This window comes from Pan paniscus, chromosome 2, assembly GCF_029289425.2.
Source record: "Pan paniscus chromosome 2, NHGRI_mPanPan1-v2.0_pri, whole genome shotgun sequence".
NCBI lineage: Eukaryota > Metazoa > Chordata > Mammalia > Primates > Hominidae > Pan > Pan paniscus.
The window spans coordinates 125,462,900-125,486,585 of record NC_085926.1 but is presented as its reverse complement, the minus strand read 5'-3'; the positions used below and the strand labels follow the sequence as shown (position 1 = coordinate 125,486,585).

Sequence of the window (23,686 nt, the reverse complement as noted above, 5' to 3'; positions counted from 1 at the left end):
TCATGGCTTCTTGTGCTTTTGAAGCTCTCCATTCTAATGAGTATGGTAAACGTTGATCGACAAAACTCTCCCTGACAAAAGCTCTTTGAGGGCCTCAATTTTTAAGAGTGTAAAGGGGTCCTGAGACCAAAAAGTTTTAGGGTTGCCAAGGGACAGACCCACCATTTAGACCTACAGAGCTGGGGAGCACGACGGGCAGTCCACGGGCGAGTTGCTTCAGGGCTGCTGTTCCTCCTTGCCGGGTTTACTTCTTGGGATGCTGAGAAAAAGTGGTTTCAAATTCAGCCAGTGGAAACAGGCTCTTGTTCTGTCGACTGCCCCTGCCGCATGGATCCTCAGGGGGCAACTCGAGCTCTGGGAACCATCTTGCTGGGATGCACTCCTCACATTCTGGGCCTATCTCAGAGCCATTCCAACTGGCCCCATTTGGCCCCTGGGGGTTGCTAACAGTGCGTCATTGATCCAACCTCTCTGATTCCATCCCATTTTGGGAAACTGTGATTTTCAGGCCAGAGGGACACTGCCAGATCTGAACAGACTGGCTGGGAAGGTCAGCACTATGCAGAGGGAGGCAGCCGTGTGAGGGAAATAAGTCGGATGCTTGGGTTGCAAGTTAGACCCTACTTCTAAGAGTGACCTTGGGTGAGTAATTTTACCCTCTGGGTCTCAGTTTCCTCTTCTGTAAAATAGGGACGATAATATCTCTTCCTGTCGGGTATTAGCCGATCTATAAAATAGCTGTTGCTCAGAAGGCTCTTGACAACTGTGGGTTCTCCAAAGAGACGAGAACTTGGCTTATTTCCCCAACATCTATGTGTGTCCTCGTGCTAGAATCACATTCACAGGCCTCGGCTGCTAGGAATGATTCTGCTCACTGCCAGCTGAGAGGGCAGGGACCCAGATGAAGTTCTCTTCCAGAATAAGTCAGCAATCTGTCCAAGATGGGGAAGACTTGCAGGATGGGGAAGACTTGGCAATAGAGCATATTATGTGAAGAAAGAGGGTCCAAAGTGGTCACTGGCTGACTTGTTCTATGGAAAGGCCCAAGCTGGCAGTGAGTCCATGGAACAGGCAGCAGGGGGTGGGGAATATGGGGCTGCTCCACCTGGCTGTGAGACAGCGGGGAGTGTGATGGCTATGTTAGGTCTGGTCTGCCACTCCAGAGCCTGCTGCAGCCAGCCTGGGGAGCAGCTGGGTTCCTAAAACTGTAATAGACAGTGGCGGCTCCGCAGAGCAGGCACACCTAAGGGGAAAATCAGCATTGCATTGGGAACGGTGAGGTGACATCACAGAACCTGAATTCTCACTCCTTCTGCAGATTCTCCTTCTTCTTTTTTTTTTTTTTTTTTTTTTTGACAGAGTCTCACTCTGTCGCCTAGGCTGGAGTGCAGTGGCACAATCTTGGCTCGCTGCAACCTCTGACTCCCTGGTTCAAGCGATTCTCCTGCCTCAGCCTCTCGAGTAGCTGGGATTATAGGCACTCGCCACCATGCCCAGCTAATTTTTGTATTTTTGGTAGAGACTGGGTTTCACCAAGTTGGCCAGGATGGTCTCGATCTTCTGACCTCGTGATCCACCAGCTTCGGCCTCCCAAAGTGCTGGGATTACAGGCATGAGTCACCACGCCCGGCCTCCTCCAGCATTTTAAAAAAAATAGAATGCCCCTCAATTTGGGTTTGTCTGCTGCTTCCTAATGATTAGATCAGGTTTTGTGTTTTCAGAGGGATGGCACAGAAGGGATGTTGCGTTCTCCTCACTGCACCCCATTGGGGTCCACAGTGGCAGTTCGTCTTATCACTTGATTATGGAAGGAGCCTTCTTCCCTGTAAATGTGGGAAATGTGCTCTTCCCCTTTGTGAGTAACATGCCTCTGTGGGGAGGCAGTGCTTTGAGCCCAGGTGCATCCTCTCTTCTCCCTCCACCTTCCATTTGCCAGTTTTTTTTTTTTTTAAATTGAGATGGAGTCTTGCTCTGTCGTCCAGGCTAGAGTACAGTGACGCGATCTCAGCTCATCACTGCAACCTCCGCCTCCTGGGTTCAAGCAATTCTCTTGTCTCAGCCTCCCGAATAACTGGAATTACAGGCATGTGCCACCATGCCTGGCTAATTTTTCTACTGTAGTAGAGATGGGGATTCACCATGTTGGCCAGGCTGGTCTCAAACTCCTGACCTCAAGTGATCCACCCGCCTTGGCCTCTCAAAGTGCTTGGATTACAGGCATGAGCCACTGTGCCTGGCCCTTACTTGCCAGTTTTAGTATCCTTTGATTCTTGCCTGAAACAATTGTTCCCCAACTGGCGGCCAAATAATGACTTTCAGATCACATACTCCACCCCTTCCACATTTACCGGTTAGCTTCCACTGTTAGGAAGAGCATTCTCTTCTCCCCATGCATTCATTTATTTTAAAATTTATTTACATTTATTTTTATTTATCATTCAGGGGAAAACAGGGACATTTTTGAGAGTGGAAGGGGCAATAGGTACATATTCAGGGACGATAGGTATAAACCAGGACTGTCCCCAGAAAACTGGGAGGTGCGTTGACCTGTGACACCCCTCACCCCCACTCCAGCCAGCTTCTGGGTAAGGAAAGCGGCTCTGCTACCACTCCAAAGGGGATGCCTGCCTGCCCAGTTCCAGGAGCCAGGCCTTGGAAGTTCTCCTGACACCCCCTACTCTCTCATCCCCATATCCATTCTGTCACCAAGTCCTGTGCATTTTACTTCTAAAATGTAGCTTCGATCTACCTGTTCCTTCCCACCTCCACCAGCCTGGTCCACGCTGCCATTCCCTCTCCTCTAGGCCAACACTGTCATTTCTATTCTGCCCCATCCTATTCCATTTGCACACTCAGTCACAGAGACCTTTGAAACACACAGATCTATTCGGTGGCTCAGCCCCCTCCCTCGGCTCCCCTCTGGCATGGCCCCCATGTGCTCCTCCCCTGCCTCCCCATCTACGCCCCAGCACCCCAGGCCCTGGAGCCCTCAAACTCCCAGGTTTCCAACCCTAACCTGCCAGCCATTGAAGCTTATAGATTCTTTGTAGTTATACATTTTTATAGTTACAAAATCATTTTTTCACAACCATTCAAAAATGTGCAACAGTTGAAATTTTATTGGAAGGTAACTTTGGCACCACTGTCACCTTTCAGATTCAGTCACAGCAGCTGTGCCCAGTCGACATCCCACCTGCCACCAGAGGGCTCTCTGTAGTGCCACAGGTGGTCCTCATCCACTGCTGCCTGCCCGGCCACTTCTCATCAGTGGTGACTGTCAGGAACCCAAAGGACTGACCCCTGAAAAACATTCCTGATCCCGGACTGTGCTTAGTCAGCTCAAGCATGAAACCTGGTACATTGGTATAAAAAAATTTATGCTTGTAAGGCTGGGTGCGGTGGCTCACACCTGTAATCCCAGCACTTTGGGAGGCCAAGGCAGGCAGATCAGGGTGGGTCCCGGTTAGGTTGGAAGTTTGAGACCAGCCTGGCCAATACAGTGAAACTCTGCCTCTACTAAAAATACAAAGGTTATCCAGGCATGGTGTTGTGCGCCTTTAATCCCAGTTATTCAAAAGGCTGAGGCACGAGAATCACTTGAACCCGGGAGGCGGAGGTTGCAGTAAGCTGAGATCACACCACTGCACTCCAGCCTGGGTGATAGAACGAGACTCTGTCTCAAAATAAAAAAAAAAGAAAAAAAAAGTTATGCTTGTAGAAGCCAACTCAAGATTAATTTACATATTTAAAAATATTTTCCTTGGAAATTTAATACACATCCAATATCGATTATCTTCTTTAAGTACTTTGTATCTTATTCTTCCTGTCAAGCTTTGCACTATAAAGGTGATGTCATGCTTTTCTGCCATGCCTCATGCAGGTGGCACCTCCTTCCTCACCCCCATGTCTTTTCCAGGTGAGCCGCGATGCGCAAAAGGTTGGGATGCCTGGCACAGGATGCCAGCTAGTCGATGTCTTTAGAATGCCCCTGCTGTCTCTCCCGGGGCTAAATCCTATTCCACCGTGAGCCTTCCTTGACCAGCAGAGAAGAGAAGCGCCTGGTACATACAGGCCACCAAAGGTATCTGTTGAACAGACATGCACACGGCTTCTGCCGTGGGCCAGGAGGGCCCACTCAGGAGCCTGGGTACTTTCCCTCCATAGGCCATGTATTCCTGTGAACAGATGAATAGGGCAGATGCTGCTTTTATCCCTATTTTACAGGTGATAAAGCTGAGGCTCAGAGGGGTTTAGAGACTTGGCTAAGCTCAACAAGCTGCTGGGAAGTAGTAGAGCTGTGATTCAAATCCAGGCATTCTGGCTCCAGGACCATGCCCTTAGCTGCTGTCTCTTCATGCGCCAACCTTTGTGATGCTGTATTTGTTTGTAGTATATGACTATTGTGACCTCTGTGGGGGCACTTAGCACAAGGCCTGGTCCTTGGTAGGTGCTCAATACATATTGTTTAAATGAATGAATGAAAGCAATTATTGTTCCTTTAGGTGATCAAAATTTCCACTCCACCCTAAGTTCCCCTTTCATGGAATGAAGGGATACGAGGCTAGGGAAAGTCAGCTTGGGACACTGATGGATTCTCAGAGGGCAGAGCTTGGCCTTCTTGGCCTGCCAGTGCACAGAGAGACCCTCCCTACCCGAGGGGGCCAGGGAAGGCTTTGCTATGGCAGCGACATTGAGATAGGTTTTGAAGGATGAGTGGGAGTTCACTGAATCTCAGAAGTGCAGCCTGATGGAATCTGGGGTTGGAAGCAGCACATGTAGTGAAGGGTCAGTCTCATCTTCAAACGACCTCCCCATCATTTAGGCTGGAGGTACAAAGCAGGACTATAGGAACATATACAGATGGCTGTGAACCCGTGACATGGCCAAAGGTTTCCTCTCATCCCTTTTGCTGAATCATTTAGTGCTGTTCAAAGACAAGGCGGTTAAGCCTTGTTCCCTTCGATGTCTCTCAGTTGGAATGGATGCTTCTGGCTGCCAGCTGCTCTCCTCCTCTGTGGCTGGAAGCATTTTGGGTTTCTGGGGGTCTTCTCTGAGACTGCAGTTATCCTAGGCGTGAAGCAAACATGAGCATCACTGTCTGTTGACCTCTTAACTGTGGGCTGCAGATGAGCAGATGGGGCAGGGGCACAGGGAGCAGGGTGTGGCTCCAGAGAGGAGCTGGAGATCTGGGTAGGGTGGGGACAGGTGGGTGGCCTGCGACACAGGCTAGCTGGCAAGCACCACAGTCCCATGGCCACAGGAAGGACATGTGATGTCAGCTGGCACAATCTGGGGACCAGAACCAGGAGGCAGATATCAATTCTGAACGGACTTCTTTCAACACCTGGATCCACCTAGCCCCAAAGTCCTGCACTTCACAATGACTCAAAATCCTCCTGTGCTGTGAAGCCAGTTTAGGATGGGTTTCTGACTCTGGCTACAGGAGGTTCCAGGGCAGAGGAGAGTTGGCTTGGTTCAGGGACCAGAGTGAGGCCTGCAACCTCTCCCACGGTTGTGCCCAGAGGAAGAAAGACCATGCAGGCTCAGAAACACTCCCGGATGTCCCTGGCTACTATGCAGAGGAGGGGCAGAGCTGAGTAGTTTTAGAGACTAAGGTTGAAGAGAAAGCACACATGCATTCCCTTTATGCAAAAACACATGACAGATTTGCACTGGGACCTGCAGGAACCACAGGCTCAGGCCCACAGACACAAGACAGAAAAGCACACACACACACACACACACACACACACACACACACTTCAAATGGTTTAAACTTGTGCTGCAAAAAAAGTACACGCCCTTTGACCTAAAAATTCCGTTTCTGGGAAGCTATTCTTAGGAGAGAACTAAGGATGTGTACCAAGACTCAGCTGCAAGGAATATCCCTGCAGTGCTGTTTGTAATAATAAAAAGCTGGCAACAATCTAGATTCTAATAAGGGGTGCTGAAGTCCGCTGTCGTTGGAGGGCACAGTGGCACGCTATTCAGCCCTCAAGAGGAAGTACGGAGCTGTTTACACAGAAGATGAGTGTCATTTATTGTTGAGTGCAACAGAAAGCAGCTGGAAAAATAATCTGAATGGTATGAGCCCATTTGGGTAAGATAGAAGTCAGAAGCAGCTTGGAAGAGGGGCTGAAAAATTTGCTCGGTTGCGGGGGTAATCATGGTTGTTTCTGGTTGCTTTTTTCTTTTTTTTTTCAGACACAGGTCTTGCTCTGTTGCCCAGGCTGGAGTGTAGCAGTGTGATCATAGCTCACTGCAGCCTCGACCTCCCAGGCCCAAGCAATCTTCCCACCTCAGCCTCTGGAGTAACTGGGACTACAAGTGTGTGCCACCATGCCTGGCTAATTTTTTAAATATTTTGTAGAGATGGGGTCTTACTATGTTGTCCAAGCTGTCCTTGAACTCCTAGCCTCAAGCAGTCCTCCCACCTCGACCTCCCAAAGTGTTGGGATTATTGGAGTGAGCCACTGTGCCTGGCTTCTAGTTGCTTTTGAGTCGGTGGGATTGTGGCATTCTTTCTTTTCCTGTAAGGGAATCAAGAATTGCTTTCTGGGGCCAGGCACAGTGGCTCATGCCTGTAATCTCAGCACTTTGGGAGGCTGAGGCTGGCGGATCACTTGAGGGGAGTTTGAGACCAGCCTGGCCAACATGGCGAAACCCCGTCTCTACTAAAAATACAAAAAATTAGCTGGGCATGGTGGTGTGCACTCGTAGTCCCAGCTACTCAGGAGGCTGAGGCAAGAGAATCACTTGAACCTGGGAGGTGGAGGTTGCAGTGAGCCAAGATTGCACCATTGCACTCCTGAACTCCAGCCTGGACCACAGAGTGAGACTCTATCTCAAAAAAAAAAAAAAAAAATTGCTTTCTAGGTAGGAAAAAAAGGGAAGGGAAAGGAAGGGAAGGGATTGATTTTGAAAGGAATAGGAATTCTATACACATATACCTCCATATATACAAACTTGAAGTATGGATAAAAATTGAGATTGATATGTGGGTTATAAAAGCATGAGGTTGGAAGTAACTTATATGTCTAGCAATAGGGGATCGATTAAGAAATCAAAGTACAGTCTTTCAATGGAATTGCTATGCAACTGTTCCAAAGATTGAGGAATGTCTAGATAAGCTCTGGTTAGTAAGAGTCTCTGAGATGTATTGTCAAAACCACCACCACCACCAACAGCAGCATAATGTTTATAGTATGTAATCATTTGCATAGAAACAATTTTATGCACATGTAAACATAAACTGTCTCTGGAAGGGCCCATAGGAAACTGATAGCGGTGTTTGTCCCTGGGGAAGGGAACTGGTGGTCTGGAATCAGCGCTGGGGGAAGAGGGGCTCATTGTAGATGTAAACCTGTTTAAATCTTGAATTAAATTTTTTTTTGCATTATTTGCATGTGTTTTTCCTTTGAAAGCCTAAATTAAAAATGAAGAAAAGGAAAGCACAGACATGCTTAGGTAAGCACATGGCTGAGACGTCCAAACATGCTGGCAGAACAGCTGCTCATCCCCAAACACAAACAACACCCTGCACCCTCATACCTATGGGCGTGTCAACAGAGATTCAAGCAAGTCCTTCAGGGAGTCAGGCCTCACACAGGGCTGGGGGTGGTGGAGTAGGGGGTATGGGGGCAGCTGGGAGCAGTGGCAGTTCTGTGCTCTGCCTCTTTAATTCCCTCTGGCTGAAATGCCAATTTTCTGCTAGGCTGGCCTGGCTGCTGCAGAATCACTTCTGTTAACAAACTGCACCGAAGAGCTGAGCAATTAGGCAATTAAACTGTTTTAAATTGAATTTAGAGCCCTGATATTTCTCTGGGAAGATGGCCTCCTGGCCTCACCTCTGCCCTGGGTGGTGGATGGGAGAGGAGAGGGCTAAAGTGCAGGGCTTGTAACAGTGGCTGTGTGGGGGCTGCTCTGAGATGGACTCGTAGATCTATGGCCCAGGGAATGCAGCCTCTCCTGGCTCACTGCTATGTGCTACAGTGTGCAGATTCTTCATTCATTCATTCATTCATTCACATATTTATGGGATACCCATTATGTGCCAGGACTGTTCTGGGCACTGGGATCTAGCGATAGCGGTGAATGGAATAGAGCCCTTGTCCTCTGGAGTTTATATTCTACTAAGGGAAACAGATGACAAACAAAGAAATAAAGAAGCAAGACGATTCCAGATTGAAATGGGAATGAGAAAGGGAATGGCAGGGAGACATGTTAGCAAGAGTAGTGGGTGAAGGCCTCTCTAAGGAGGTTACATTCCTGCTAAGAAACTGAAGCCTGGGGAGATGCAGGCATAATAAGAACTTTCCAGGCAGAGGGGACAGCAAGGGCAAAGGCCCTGGGGTATGTCCAGGCTGGGCTGATGTGCATAAGACCAAAGATTAAAATGGAGAAGAGTTAGGGGAGATCAGCGGGGCCTCCGTGTGTGCTAGCACCGCCCCTGTGAAGTTCACAACAGTCTAACAAAAGGGGACCTGTGGATCCATATTGACTCAGAGAGGAAGGGACCTGAATCGCTCAGCAGGGGCAACTGCAATAGCCAGGACTGCTCAGAATGAAGAATAGCCCCAGGTGCCCCGGCCACGTGCCCACATGGCTTTCCCTGGTGGAGCAATTAGATGGGCTCCCAGGACAGAGCCGGGGCAGGCAGGCCCGTTGCCACTGAGTGTGAGGAGGGGCTTTTGACCCAAACATCTGACCATGGAATGCCCTCCCTGTAAGGAGGTGAGCTTCCTATTCTGGGAGGAATTTAAGCATAGGCTGGGCAACCAGTCGAGAGGGTTTCATAGAGGAAATCCCTGCTTTGAACAGTGTTGGGCTGCAACGGTGTTTTCCAGCTGCTGGCCATGGGGACTTGCTGGGGGTGTGCTCACCCTGTGTGATGCTGGGCAGGCCACCTCACTGCTCTGCAGCTCAGCTTCCTCAGCCATAAAGTGGAGCTGGTGATGGTACCCACAGAGAGCGTGCTAGGTGACTTAATGCAGCCAACACCCTCGGAACGCTGTGGGGGGAGCTGCTGTGTTATTATAACAGTCATGGGCTTTCACCCACTTGCTTTTCATCTCTTTTTCTTTTGATTTGAAAATCTCAAAGCACGCATATGGTAAAAAACAAAAACAAAAACCAACCAACCGTCCAAAAGGATCAGCAGTCAAAGGTGAGTCTCTCTCCAACCCCTGGCCCCACGTTCCCCCTGGAGGCCATCACTGCCAGCACTTGAGTGGGGGATTGTAATCCTTCCAGAGATATTCCACACATAAGGAAATGCCTTTCCCACACAAACTGTAGCATTCTATATATATCCTTCTGTATTTGGCTTCTTTCCTCACTCCTTGTCAGAGCCATGTACATTGATTTAAAAAATTTTAAATTTCTGAATAGGAAATATATTCTCACGGGGCTTAAAAAGTTACAGTGATGTATATTGAGAATTCTTTCTCTCCTTCCTGTTCCTGACCACCCCATGCCCCAGACAGGTGACCACTTGTACTGATTTCTTATGGATCCTTTTAATGTTTCTTTACACAAACATACAAATAGACATTCTTATTTCTCCACCCCATTCCTACACAAAAGCCTTATACTGTGTGCGTGGTTCTGCATGTTTGTTTTTCTGCTAACATCTACCAGCATGGCCCAGGGAATGCAGCCTCTCTTGGCTCGTCCCTAAGTGTTAGAGTGTGCAGATTCTTCATTCATTCATTCATTCATTCATTCATTCATGTATTTATTGGACATCCATTATGTGCCAGGACTGTTCTGGGCCCTGGGATCTAGCGGTAGTGGTGAGTCTCACAGCAATGTGGAAGGACCTGTTTCCCAACAGCATGTGGAATTTTCCTATCAGCCCACGGAGCCTCCTCACTGTCTTCAACAACTGTGCGGTATTCCACTGTGTGCCCAAAGCAGAGTTTGTCTAACCAGCTCCTAGATGGGTTGTTTCCAATATTTTCATGATTACAAACGGCAGCAGTGCCTCCCGTGGTGGAACTGTGAGGACGCATCATTTCGTGGTGCCCAGGATGTTTGCAAGACCCATGCTCAGAGGTAGGGTTGCAGGGTCACATGGTAAATATGACAGCCCTTTCTATGGACAGCTTCCCCTCCAGAGGGTGTTCCTTTGACTCTCATGGCAATGTGGAAGGACCTGTTACACACACACACACACACACACACACACACACGCGCTGTCGGCAGCACTAGAATTCTTTGCTGTTCTGATAGGTGAGAAATGGTAACTTGATGTCATTAATTTCCATTTCTGTTATCGTGTGTGGAGTTGGACATTTGTCATACATTTAGGGGCCTTTTGAGTTTTCTGTAAACTGTCTATTCAAGTTTTCTGCCAATTTTGGGGGGGTTGTCTTTTCTAGATTTCTAGAAGCTTTTAATGTATTAGATTAGACCAGGGATTGGCAAACTGTTGCCTGTGGGATAAATTGGGCCCACTGCCTTTTAAATTTTTTTGTAAATAAAATTCTACTGGAACAGAGCGGCACTCACTGTCTGTGGTTGCCTTCTGCCACCACAGCAGAGCTGAACAGTTGCCACAGATACCCTCATGGTCTGCAAAGCTGAAAGTACTCACTACACAGCCCTTTACACAGCCTGCTGACCCTGTGCTAGACTTTTGTAATGAGTTTCAAACATTTTCCCCAGTTTCTCATTTGTCTTTCGACTTTTCCTTTTTCTTTAAGTGCATTTTTAGCTTAAAGATAGTTTCTGGTCGGGCACGCTGTCTCACTCCTGTAATCCTAGCACTTTGGGAGGCCGAGGTGGGTGGATCACGAGGTCAGGAGCTCGAGACCATCTTGGTCAACATGGTGAAATCCCATCTCTACTAAAATACAAAAAATTAGCCAGGTGTGGTTAGCTGGGCATGGTGGCACATGCCTGTAGTTCCAGCTACTTGGGAGGCTGAGGCAGGGGAATTGCTTGAACCTGGGAGGTGGAGGTTGCAGTGAGCTGAGATCGTGCCACTGCACTCCAGCCTGGGTACAGAGCGAGACTCCATCTCAAAAAAAAAAAAAAAAAAAAAAAGACAGTTTCTTGGACATCTTTTGATAGGGCTAAAGCTTGACTTCTGGAGGGTCTTGCTTCTCAAAAACCACCCTTTTTATATGCCAGCCTCTGAGGTTCACTGTCGCTTGTGTGTCTTTTTTTTTTTTTTTTTTTAGACAGGGTCTTGCTCTGCTGCCCCGGCTGGAGCGCAGTGGTGTGATCACGGCTCACTGCAGCCTCGACCTCCTGTGCTCAAGCGATCCTCCCGATCCTCCCGCCTCAGCCTCCTCAGTAGCTGGAACTACAGGTGTGCGCCACCAAGTCAGGCTAATTTAAAAAAATTTTTTGTGGAGATGGGATTTCCCTGTGTTACCCAGGCTGGTCTCGAACTTCTGGGCTCAAGTGATCCGCCCTTCTTGGCTTCCCAAAGTGGTGGAAATACAGGCATGAGCCACCGTGACCGGCCTGTTGCTTGAACTTCATTCCAGTGCTAAAAGGAAATGCATGAAAAGACAGACTTAAACCAAAACTATGTAGACATTGATGGAGAATTTGGCACTTGGATACTTGGATTCTTACTGCTGAGATTTCAATGGTTTGAGACGTGAAGATTGAAGCTGGGGATATGATGATGCCCGTGTTACAGATGAGGACACTGAGGCTCAGACAGTCGTGCAGCCTGCTGGCCTGCGGGTACGGGGACAGCGCTGCGGGACGGCGCCTGGCGCTGGGTCGGCCACTCCCAGCTGGTGACCTTGGCCACTCCCAGCTGGTGATCTTGGCTGTGAAGCGAGATCCAGAGAGGGGAGGGGCCCCAAGGACCCAGCCGAGTGCGGGCAGGGCGGAGCTGAGCGTGGGTCCCAAGGGAGTCCCCGACGTTCTGCGGCCCCCCCAACGCCCGGCCTCTGGAGGCCGTAGGGGCTCCCTGGCCTCTCGCCCCCAGTGCAGCCCGGGCACAGTGCAGTCGCTCCGCGCCATGCTTGACGTGGGCACCAGGGGGCGGTGCGGCACCAGGCATGGCGGCGCGCGGGGCCGGGCTCCGGAAGGGGAGGGGGGCGGAGGGGAGGGGAGGGGAGGGTAGGGAAAGGGACGGGAGGACAGCAAGGGGAGGGGAGAGGAAGGAGAAAGAGGGGAGGAGAGGGGAGGAGAGGGGAGGAGAGGGGAGGAGAGGGGAGGAGAGGGGAGAGTAAAAGAAAGGGGAAGGCAGCGAGAGGAGGGGAGAGGAGGGGTTGGAGTAGGAGGGGAGGGGAAGGAGGAGGAGGGGAGGGGAAGGAGGAGGAGGGGAGGGGAAGGAGGAGGAGGGGAAGAGGAGGGGGCGCCTCCGGACTGCCGCAGGCCCCTCTCAGTTGCGCCTTTCGGAGGGGCTGGGCAGCGCCTGCCCTGCTTCCCAGCCCCGGGCTGTGCGTCTGCTCTGAGCTGCGCCAACACCGCCTGGCTTACTCCCCTACCCCTCCCCCGGACCCAGTCCTTGCCCCAGCTCCGTCCCGCCTCCCTTGACCCCTCCTCAGTACCCCAGCTTATGTCCCCTCTCCAGCACCCAGTCCGTGTCTCACCTCCAGACCCCAGCTCGCACCCCCAGCCTCAGACCGCACCCTCAGCCTCAGACCGCGCCCATTGACCACAGCCTGTGCCCCTCCCTCCCCAGTCGCACCACCTTCCCAACCCCAATCCTTCCCTCCTGAGTTCCCCTCCGAGCTTCATTTTCTTGCCTGGAGCTGTTTGGAGCCAGACTCTCAGGGTTTGAGCTGAGCCTGCCGCTGGCCTCGGTGTGGAATGGAAAGCCCACCACCGAGCTGGCTTCAAACCCTCCAGGGCTCCTGTCACCTTAAAATAGAATCCCCAGGAGGCCTTCCGCTCGCATGAATGCCCTGCCGCCCAGCTGACACCGCGGCTCCCCTCTCCCCTCCTCTCCTCTTGCAGCGGCACAACAGCCTTCCTGCTATCCACAAGGCCTCAGGGTTGTGCCTGCCTCCTGCCCCAGCACGTGTGGCTCCCTTGCCTGGAAAGCCCTTCCCTGACAATGCCCCTCAACCTCTCCTGATGGCCCAAAATTCTCTCTCCCCCCGATGGACCAAGTAGTCCCAATTCCTCCCTGGATGTTTCTGTTCCACTCCCCTATTTATTCCTTTCCTTTTCCCCCTAGAACTTCAGGGCAGCACCCTCCCAGTCTCTGTCTCCACGGGACCTCTCTCCAGCACTGACAGGGCTGCCTGGCACATGGCAGGGACTCAGTGACATGGGAGTGGAGGGTGACCTCAGTCTGGGACTATACCACTCAGGCAAGTGGACTCTGGATGAGGAGGCCTGGAGCCTGGCCTTCTCTGGGATGCTGGCCTGTTGGTCGTGACCTTGGCCTAAGCCCTTGGGGAGGGGACACGGGTCAGCTCACAACTCCCTGCTCTTGCTCACATTTGCTGAGCACTTGCTCTGTGCTAAGGGCTTTTCTTGAATCATCTCCTGGAATCTCGTAATAATCCCAATAATGCATCTCCTTTTTTGGATGAAGAAGCCAAGCTTCAGAGAGATTAAGCTACCTGCCTAAGGTTACATAGCTAAAAGTGGAGGCTGAGTTTGAACCCAGAGAGACAAGCTGCTCCTCTCCTGAGACAATGGGTACATGAGCCGAGAAGCCCCCATGAACTTCACAGTGATTCTGTCAGTGAACAGCTGGGGAAACTGAGGCCTGTTGCCCAAGTGTCACAGCTAAATGGAGGCAGAGCTGGGGCTCCGAGCCCCAAGGTGAAGGGAAGAATGTGCTTCTTCACAGCATGTCTCCAGAAGCCCCAGGAGTGACTAGCTGGCCGGCCCCGAACCCCACTGGCCTCAGTTTCCCCTTGGAGGATAGCCCCATCCATGGTCTCTGGCTCTTAGGGTCTCTGAATTCATTCACATCTTGAAAGTTGCAGTTGGGAGTCTCAGGTCTGGTGGCAGGAAACTGAGGAGACAGTTGTGGAATCGGGGTGGGGAGTGGTGCGGGAGGATTGTTTGTTCCCTCAGAGAATCTCTAGTGTATGTGTCCCTTGTCAGCTAAGCAAGACAGGCTCACCACAGCAGGTGGGCTCAAGCGCACCTCAAGCAGAGGTGGCCCAGGTGGCAAACTCAGGTCCTGGGGGAGCAGGGCAGGACACCAGAGGGGCATGGGATTCGGAGAGTGGGGGCTGTGACCTCTGGTTTGAAGGGGCATCTGCAGACAACCCTGTGCAGAGCCAGGGCTCACACTGCCATAGCCAGTGCCACAGACTGTTGAAGAGATGCCGAAAGCCAAAACATCTTCGACGTGAAGGCTCCCAATGTTGTAGAGTTGGCAATGGACTCAAATTTTCAAAGCTATAGAGGTAAAACAAACTAGTTCTAAGGGCTGAATTCAGCTGGAATGGCTGTTTCTGCTCAAATCCAGCTCTGCTTGTTGTTCGGAACCTCAGTTTCCTGATCCATTAAATAAGCCTAACAGTTCCTCCTGGTGGAGGATCATGTGGGCCAGTAAGTAATAATAAAGCGGCTGTGCACAGACGAGTGGTATCATTAGTCCCCACCACAGCAGAGGGAGTGGCTCCAGCAGGCTTGAAGCAGCCTCCTCCGAGCACACATGGTGTAAAATATAGATTATTCCTGCCACAGACACAGGCCCTGCCTGAGAGGCACCCGCTGAAATCCTGACCTCCCCCTTCTCCCGTGCTGGTCCTTAAACAGCCCCCATTCCTACTGGTCTCTTGGCCTTTGCACTTGCAGTCCCCTCCTCTGGGAGCACCTCCCCAGACTGTGGTGTGGCTGGCTCCATTTTTCCATTCAGGCCTCAGCTTAAATGTTACCTCCTCGGAGAAGCACTTGCTCGGTCACTCCACCCTGCTTAACTCTGCCTCCCGCATGATGCTTTGGATCTCTGCCTTCCGCATGATGCTTCGGATCCCTGCCTGCCTAGGACCGTGGGTCTCCCCGCCCAAGTGTGTGCGCCATCTGTGCAGCCCTTCCTCTTCCTGCTCACCCAGACCCCAGCTCAGGGCCCTGATTCACATGATGGGTTCTCAAGGAATGAATGAATGGATGGATGGATGGGCTGGCTGGGATTGAGGCTGTTCTCCTTTCCAGGGGATCCAATTAGAGGAAAGTCCCTGAGTGCAGCAGCTGCCCAGCCCTCCCCAGCAGGCAGACAAGGTCCATCTGGAGGCTTTGTTTAAAAATGCTGAAATCAGGCCGCTCAGCTGTGCTACCACGGTGGACACAGCCCTCCTGAGGGCTGCAGGCCTGTCTTGCCCAGTTTTGCTGGGCTCTGCAAAAAGAAGTGTGGATTTAGGACTGGTAGATCCTCTGGCTGAGAGACCCTGGGGCCCTGCTCTTCCATGGAGGCTGTGAGGGTTGGAAATTGCCCAAGGTCACAGTGAGGTTGGGACCAGGGCTGAGGGAACAGTGGGGCAGGGACAGGCTCAGCACACAGTGGCAGTGTGAGGGTCTGGGTGGGAGGGGGCACAGGGCCTTCTGTCCTCTTTGTGGTGAGGTGACAGATGGCTGATTGAGCCCTCCTCCTGCCTTAGCTGGGGCCACAGCCCTCCCAGGGCTGTCTCTCCAGGCCACCTTGCACATGGCCACCAGAGGGCGACATCTTAAACAAAATTGCTCCCGCTTACAATCCTGCAGTGGCTGCCTGGCCTCAGGACAGTTGAGCCTCCAGCCAGGCGCGTGAGGCCGCTCGGTGCCCCAGACCTTGCCCCGCTGCACAAGGGCCAGCATGCCGCTGCCTCTGACCTTCGCCCTGTGCCTCATCTTTGCCCAGCATCCCTCCAGGACTGGGTTCACAGGTTGCCATGGTCCACAACCCTTCCCTGGCCTGCCCCCACCCCAGGCAGGTCAGAAGCTCTGGAGCCCTGCTGTCCCTGTGCTCTGGGCAGGGGTTCAGGCTGGAGGAGGAGGGATAGAAGGATGGGAGACTCCTGGAAGAGCGGCTTCCTCCTTGGTTGTGTGGCTGAGGCTGCGTATTTGATGTTTAAGAGGAGTGTTACCACAAAGCTACTCTCATCAATGCTGCCACACTCCCTGCCCACCTAGTCAAAAAGACAAAGTGAATGTAGGATGAATGAACAAATGAGTGAATGAGCACATTCTGCCCCGTCTCTTCTCTTTCCCTCACGCCTCACATCCGGCCTGTGAGGAAACCCTGCCACCTCCACCTCCAAAATACACCCAGAATCTGACCTCCCGCTCCGGCTCTGTTCCCACCGTGGTGTGGGCCACCCGCCCCACCACTCCTGAGCTGTTGCCGCAGCCTCCTTGCTGGCCTTGCTGCTTCTGCTCCTGCCCCATAGCAGCCAGAGGGACCCCCCTCCTAAACCCAAAGTCAGGTCCCGTCCCTCCCTCCTCTGTTCCATGCACTCCATGACCTGCTCAGAGGAAACAGTCCAACAATGGCCTAGAGGCCTGCACAGAGTGCCGGGGACCTCTCTGCCTCATGGTCCCCTCTCCTGGTGCACAGTCCGCTTCCACCACACCCAGCTCCTTACCAGCCCCGGAACATGCCAGTGACAGCCCTGGCCCTGGGCCTCTGCACATGCTGTTCCAGATGCTCTTGTCCCATCTTGCCCGCCCCTTCACTTCCTTTGGGTCTCTGCCCAAGTCTCCAGGAGGCTTTCCCTGACTGCCCTGTGATAAAAGAAAAACTTTAGTTGAATTAAATTTAAAGAAGTTTAATTGAGCAATGAACGATTCAGGAATCAGGCAGCCCCCAGAATCACAGAAGAGTCACAGAGACTCCAGCGCAGATACATGGCAGAAGAAGATTTATAGACGAAAATAGGAAAATGACGTAAAGAAATCGGCAGTCAGGTACAGAAACAGCTGGATTGGTTATAGGTTGGCGTTTGCCTTATTTGAACACAGTTTTTCCAATGTTGTCTACCTATTAAGTTAGATTACAGTTCATCCACAAGGACTAACATATAGAAGTATGAAGTCCTACTCAGGCCATTTTTAGTTTGCTTTAACACCTGTCATGCTCTACCTGTGGCTTTTCTCCCGGCTCTGTATTGTCGCCAGGCATGCTGTATTTCCTTCTGTCCGTGGCCAGCCTCCTCTGTTAGGTGGGAGCTCTGCCCTTTTCCCTGTTTCCAGGACAGTGCTCCACACGTGACAGATGCTCAGTGTTTGCTGGCTGGATGTGTCCGTGCCAGGTGGGGCAGAGGGGCCTGTGGGGCTGCCTCCTCCTGCCTGCATGTGTGGGGCAGGAGTGCTGGAGTCAGGCTGGGCCCCACTCCTGTGTCTCCTCTGGGTGTGTTTGATGGTGGCCAAGCCCTGTGTTTGTTTAGGCAGCAGGCTTGCTCTGAGTTGGAAGGAGAGGTTGTGTGGTGCAGAGTGCCCGCGTTACTGGCCACCCTTGGTGACAGCCAGTGCCGCCGCCGTCCCTGAGTGTATGGAGTGGGCCTGTCACAATATTTGTTTAACAGGCGGTGGCACATTAAGCCAGGCAGCAAACACAGCACTGCCAAGGGGAAGCCTCCTGTGCCGCTGGGATCCTTTGCCATGCTAGCGACATGCTGCCCTTCTCCTGTGTCTGGCCTGACCGCCCGGGGCCCAGCCTGGCCAGGCTGCATGTGTCCCTCATGGTTCTGCCTCCTGGTTTCCTTCCAGCCCAGGGCCACCCGTGCTCATCCCTGCCTTCCATCTTCTTGGGCCCTTTTGAACTTTTGGGCCCTGGCCCCCAAAGCCTGAAGTCAGCCCAGCTCTCCCAGAATCCCAGCTCCTGAATGCTGCAGCAAGGACACCCTACCACGCAGAGCCCTCAGGCTCGGGGCCACCTGGTATCCCCAGGCTTCCCGCCTCTCAGAGCAGGATGAGGGTGGGTAGGACCTGCTCTGGTCAGGGCTGTGGAAGGGCCAGGTGCTGGGACACAGGAATCTAGCTGTCTATTTGAACTTCTCTTGCTTGTCTGTCTGGCCCATCTATGTCTGAACATCTGTCTGACCACCTGGCTCCTCCCGTCTGTCTGCCTGTCCCCTCTGTCTATGTGCCTGCCTGTCTGTCTGCTTGGGTGTCCCCATGTACCAGACCCTGGGCTGGACCTGTACACAGACTTGCCCATGGAATACATCCAGCATCCCCATTTCACAGATGTGGTACATGAGGCCCAGCATGTCACAAGGTGCTGGGATCCACTGCTTACCCAATGCAGTCTTGGGGCCTCAACCTGCAGACCCCGTCACACTGATGGCCGCTCTCTTCCCTTTCTCTGCACCTCACTGTGCTCCTGCCACCCCTCGCCCCATTGCCTTGCCCCCACCTGGAACCTTGTCCCTTCTCCGGGCTGCCCCCCTTAGTCATGCCCCCAACCTGCAGAAGCTGCCTCACCCAGCCACTCCAGCCTGGTGTGACTCCCCCACCTCACACTCCCACAGCTCAGTGAGTCTGAAACACACAATTTAGCGCTTAATTATACACTCTGCTCACTAATTATTTTGTGCCTTATCTCCTCAACTCGCATGAGCTCCTCCAGGCAGACCCAGCTCTTGCTCTGGCTCTGGGCTTGGCACAAACCTCCTTGTAGGCTACCTGGGCAGGGGGTGGCCACGCCCTTAGCCTGCAGCAGGGCTGAGAGCACCTAGTGGCCACAGGTATGGAAGGAAGGCAGCCTTTCCATTGGTGTTACTCGTATTTCTCTAGTTGTGGGGGCTCAGGGATAAGGCAGGATTCAACAATGCCCCATTCCCTTGCCCTCCTGGAGCACATGACTTCCCCCTTCAACAAATGAGTTCATCCTTACCAGTGCTAGGATGGAAACATCTGGAGGCTGGAACAGGGCCTGCCCACATCTGTACTTCCATCTTGACTGTGCTCATTTCCTCAAAGGCCACAGCCAAGCCAGCAGCTGGGCCTTTAGATGCTGCCTGCAAAATACCCCTGTTTTTTGTTTTTTGAGGTGGGGTCTCACTCTGTCGCCCAGGCTGGAATGCAGTGGTGTGAGCACGACTCTGTAGCCTCCAACTCCTGGGCCTAAGTGATCCTCCCACCTCAGCCTCCCAAGTAGCTGGGACCACAGGTGCACACCACTATTCTGGCTAATTTTTTTTTTAATGTTTTGTAGAGACAGAGTCTCCCCATGTTGCCCAGACTGGTCTCAAACTCCTGGGCTCAGGCAATCCTCCTGCCTCGGCCTCCCAAAGTGCTGGGATCACAGGCATGAGCCACTGCATCTGGTCAATATGCCTATTTTGAATTATGCATGCCACCAGCTGCCCTACAGTGGCGTCACCTCTCACCCGGACCACAGCAGCAGCCTCCACATGGCCTCCTTGCCTTCCCCAGGCCACCAGCCATCAAGTCTCTACCCAGGGAACAGAGGAAGCATCACCCCCACCCAAACCCTGTCCACACAGAACAAGCGTGCATCTATGCCACCTTATGAGGCCCCACATGCAGGGAGGGCCCCACTGTACTCCGACCCTCTCACACTGACAGTGGCTCTGGCCTCCCTGCTGTCCTGGAACATACCAAGCTCCCAGCTACCCTGGAGTTCTTTCCTGGAGAGAGAGAGAGATTGAGAGAGAGATTGAGAGAGAAGAGAGAGAGATTTATCTTACGGAATTGGCTCACACGACTGTGGAGGCTGAGAAACCCAGTCTGTCAGATGGGCCCGGGGAAGAGTTGCCGTCGTAGCTCAAGTCCGAAGGCCGTCTGCTGAAAGAATTCTCTCTTTGGCAGAGGTCAGTCTTGGTTCTATTGAGGCCTTTGACTGATCGGATGAGGCCACCTACATGATGGAGGGTAATCTGCTTTATTCAAGGTCCATTGGCTTAAATATTTTTTCCATCTAAAAAATACATTCGTGGAAATGTCTAGACCAGAGTTTGACCAGAAACTGGGCAGTGTGGCCTGGCCAAGTTGATGTACAAGATGAGGCGTCACAGAAGCCTTCCTAATTGGACAGCATCTGTGGGGGTGCTTGGCCCCCCCCCCCCACCGCCCTATCCGCCGGGAGCCAGCACACCCAGTTGCAGAGAGCTGCCTCAACTGAGGTCGCTCCCCTCTCTATGAGCAACCGGTGCAGCTCCCCGGGGCCCTCTGAAGGGCCATCGATCTTCAGAATCTCTGCCTGCGTTGCTGGGGCTTCTGTTGCAGCTCATCACAGCTCCCCGCCAGCCCTGCCTCCTCTTGCCCTTTCTGTCCACAGTATCAACCCAAGAGCCCTCCCTAAGTAACATCCTGCACGTTCACCTCCAACTCAGGGTCTCTTCCCAACCCTAGCCTGCGACGGGGCCACCTTCATAGCTGGCTTTCTTCTTCATTGTGTTCTGTACCTGACATTTCTTCTCTCACCTGGCTGGCTGTGCATCGTGGGTCTTCTGCCCTCGGACATGGGCTCCGTGGGGCAGTGCTGTGTCAGAGTACCCCTGCCATGCCCCTGGCAACTCTGTCACCTGCTACATGAAGGGACAGATAAACCAGCAGGTGTCTACTCTCAGGCTCTGGTCGAGATGCAGGCTGAACTTCTGGGATGCCTAGGGAAGCAGGACCCTTGGGCAGGACCCCGGTCACAGGACTTGGATCTGCAGCAGGCCTGCATCTACACACATGATAAAATGACATAGAATTCAACATGTGCATTGTATCAATGTCAATGTCCTGGCTTCAGTATTGAATAGCTACATAAGATGTTACCACTGGGGGAGACTGGATGAAGACATCAAAGGACTTCTTTATATTATCATTGCAACTTCCTATAAATCTGTGGTTATTTCAAAATTTAAACATTAAGCAAAGAAGGTGAGGATGCAAAATTATATTCTTTATTTTGATTGCATCCCTATGTATTCATAAGAATAATGATCAAGAGAGTCCAAAGAATTGTATTTAGAATTTTTTTAAGTTAATGGTGAAGGTATTGTTTTTGTTATTTATAATTTTATTCACCTTTCTAATAAATAATTATTGGGGGAAAAACTAGTTCCATGTGATATAAATATATATGAGAGTCTGTGAACACTCACTCATTCATTCTATAAATATTTATTGAGTGCAATAACAACAGAAAGCCTTGAACATCTTCAGCAATTTTCAGCAGTTTCCCGACCTGGGAGGCAACAGTAACATCCTACTTCCCTGAAAGCTGGCAGTAAACCCCAAGTCCCAACTTTTGATGTTCCAGCCCTTCCAATGGTTGTATAAACCCCTGACTCCCTGCCCTAAACCTTTTTCCATTGGGGGCCTTGTAAGGTGGCACCTAGCCCCACTAACACGGCGTGTGTGTGTGTGCACCTGCACCTGCACCTGCACAGGAGCCAGCTAGAAAGCACAAAGGCGAATATGTCACTCCTGTTCCATGGGACCATGAATGGCCTCTGTTTGCCCTCTAGTTCTCTGGCTGGGAACTCAGAGATGTCCCTCCCTGTCCAATCTCATCTCCCGCCACTCCCCATACCTCCTCCCCAGCAGCTCCGCTCCAGGACATTGATAACTGTGAATAGAAGACAGTCGTTGGGAGATTTCACCGCAATCTGAATGACCACTAACTTTCTATCTCCACACAAGACTGTGAGCCCCTTGAGGATGGAGGCTCAGTTGCATTTTTCTTGCTACCACTAGAAATCAGCATTGAAGTTGGCAAAAAGTAGGGATCAGGGATTTTTTTTTTTCTTAAATTCATGAGTGAACGCTGTCTCCCTGGTCAAACTGTTTTCAGAGGATTGAGATAAGGAGGCATTTGTCTGCAGGTTCCCATCTCCAGAGCAGAGGCTCCGCATGATGTCTTCAAAGCCAGATTGGATCCCTACCCCGGTCTGGGGTGTGAGCTAGAGCCTCGGCCCTCACTAGCATATGCTGTAGCAAGGGCTCTGGGCAGGGAGGCATCAAACCCCAGGTGCTCAGGGGGACTCTGCTCCCCTCCATTCTTTCTAGAAATGTACCAGGACCCCTTCTCTGTGCTGGGTGCTAAGGATACAGCAGTAAACAAAATAGGCTGTCCCTCTGTCATCACGGGCACAATATTCAGCCAGGCTCTTTGCCTCAGTGTCCCCAAGTGTTAACTGGAGACAGTAGCTCTTATACTGTGTGGTTGCTGCAAGGGTAAAATGAGTTAGAAGACATCAAGGGCTTAGAATGGTGCCTGGCACATAGTAAGTGCTAAATGAATCTGGCTATTATTAGATCATGGAGCTTATTATTAGATCACGGGTGAGTCAGAGGATAGACAATCAGGGAGTAACTAGGACCATCTTAGAGCAAGCTAAGTGCCTCAGGCGAGATAACGCAGAGGTGGGGGACAGAGTGGGTGGGGAGGGGAGCCGCCATACAGTGGCCAGGACCAGCTTTGCCCAAGTGGTGGCAACCGCATGACCACAGGAACGATGGCGTGAGCCCCATGGCAACCTGGAGGAAGGGTGTGCTGGGCAGGGGAGGGCGGTGCAAAGACCCCAAGAAAGAGAGTCTGGCCCATTGGCCAGCACGGCTGGAGTGTGGGGACAGGGCAGCGGTGTGCGGGGGAGACTGGAGTCCCAGGAGAGGCCAGGTTGCAGGGCATTGAGGGCCAGAGGAGGCACCTGGGCCTGTTCCCTTCCCAACCCTCAGGATGGCCCACCCATTACCCACAGCTGCACATGAACGTCCTTTGGCGCTGGCCTCCAGGGTGGGGAAACCAGGTTCCTGCAGAGAGGGGCAGATCTGAGTGTTCCCCGCCCTCGCCTGGGTGCACTCAGGGTCAGGCCTTGTGCCGGCAGAGTCTATCCCATGCCTCATTACCCCCGGCTGGCTGAGGCCCACCCTGGGCTCCTGGTGGGTGGGGGCACTTCTGTGAGCTCCACCACTGTGTCTGTGAGCCCAACCCCGACCAGCCCCCTCCAGCTTCTGGGGCCTGCAAGGAGGAGGAAAGCCAGGGTAGAGGGAATGGAGAGAGACTGTTCCATGCGGAGGGGTGAGCCACCTTCTGCCGTGGAGGCCAGGAGCAAGGATATGCTCTGAGCCTGGTCTGGGGCCCCTCCCCCACTTCCCACCTCCCAGCTCTTCCCTCCTAGAGACACCTTCTTTGTCTGCAGAGGCCACTGCTCTGATTCTGTTGTTGCTAGGTGATGGGAACTGGGGGGAGCAAAGAGTGGGGAACTGGGCAGGGTCTGGCAGGGCTGTGGTGGGGGGAGCTGAAGCATGAAGGCTCATGGAGCACAGACACCTACACACAGCTCTGCAGGCATGTGGGGACCCAGACCCACCCCCACAGCAGACACCCCCACAGAGCACTCATGGCCCCCACAGAAATACACCCACACTCATCACAGCAAACCAAAACAATCACACGCCGGTACACAAACACACACACCCCCGCACCAATCCAGGCAGACACAAAGCTCACGGCGACAGGCAGATCTGATTCACACAGACACAGGCACAGGTGCCTCCTGATGCCACCCTCTCTTGGTCACGTGCCAGCACTTGGAGGGAGGAAAGTGCCTCACCAGGCTGAGATGCCCAAGGGACCCCCCAGGGAGGGAAAGCAGGACACACAGGGACAGTTGCTTCCAGCCCTGTCCACACCCTTGTGCCCACCAGGTATGCCGCTCACCCCCACCCCACGTGGACCTTGGTGTCACCTAGGATTGCAGAGGCCGCCTTCAGCCCAGAGCCTGGGGCCTTGCCCACTGCCTCACCTCCCGGGATAGGGCATGCTGGTCCTTTCTCCTTCCCTTTCTTTGCTCTTGTGTGCCTGCCT

The 23,686-nt window shown here is 52.4% G+C and overlaps 1 protein-coding gene across 2 annotated transcripts; it reads right to left on the bottom strand.

Moving 5' to 3' along the window:
* Positions 1-1,905: 1,905 nt before the first annotated feature.
* On the bottom strand, positions 1,906-23,136 carry LOC129397437 (uncharacterized). Of its 2 annotated transcripts, none has more exons than XM_055110392.2 (5): positions 21,410-23,136; positions 20,308-20,554; positions 19,572-19,741; positions 16,503-16,641; positions 1,906-5,067 (listed from the first exon to the last, which is right to left on the bottom strand). In XM_055110392.2, the coding sequence occupies exon 1, from the start codon at positions 23,134-23,136 to the stop codon at positions 22,204-22,206; it is 933 nt and encodes a 310-aa protein (XP_054966367.1). In that variant the 3' UTR covers positions 1,906-5,067; positions 16,503-16,641; positions 19,572-19,741; positions 20,308-20,554; positions 21,410-22,203. The 2 variants fall into 2 exon arrangements, with proteins under 2 accessions (XP_054966367.1, XP_054966368.1); XM_055110393.2 differs by having other exon boundaries at positions 19,587-19,741.
* Positions 23,137-23,686: the final 550 nt, after the last annotated feature.

Coding starts and splice junctions, on each gene's coding strand:
- LOC129397437 (XM_055110392.2), bottom strand. CDS start 23,136: ATGAGCCTTCATGCTTCAGCTCCCCCCACCACAGCCCTGCCAGACCCT.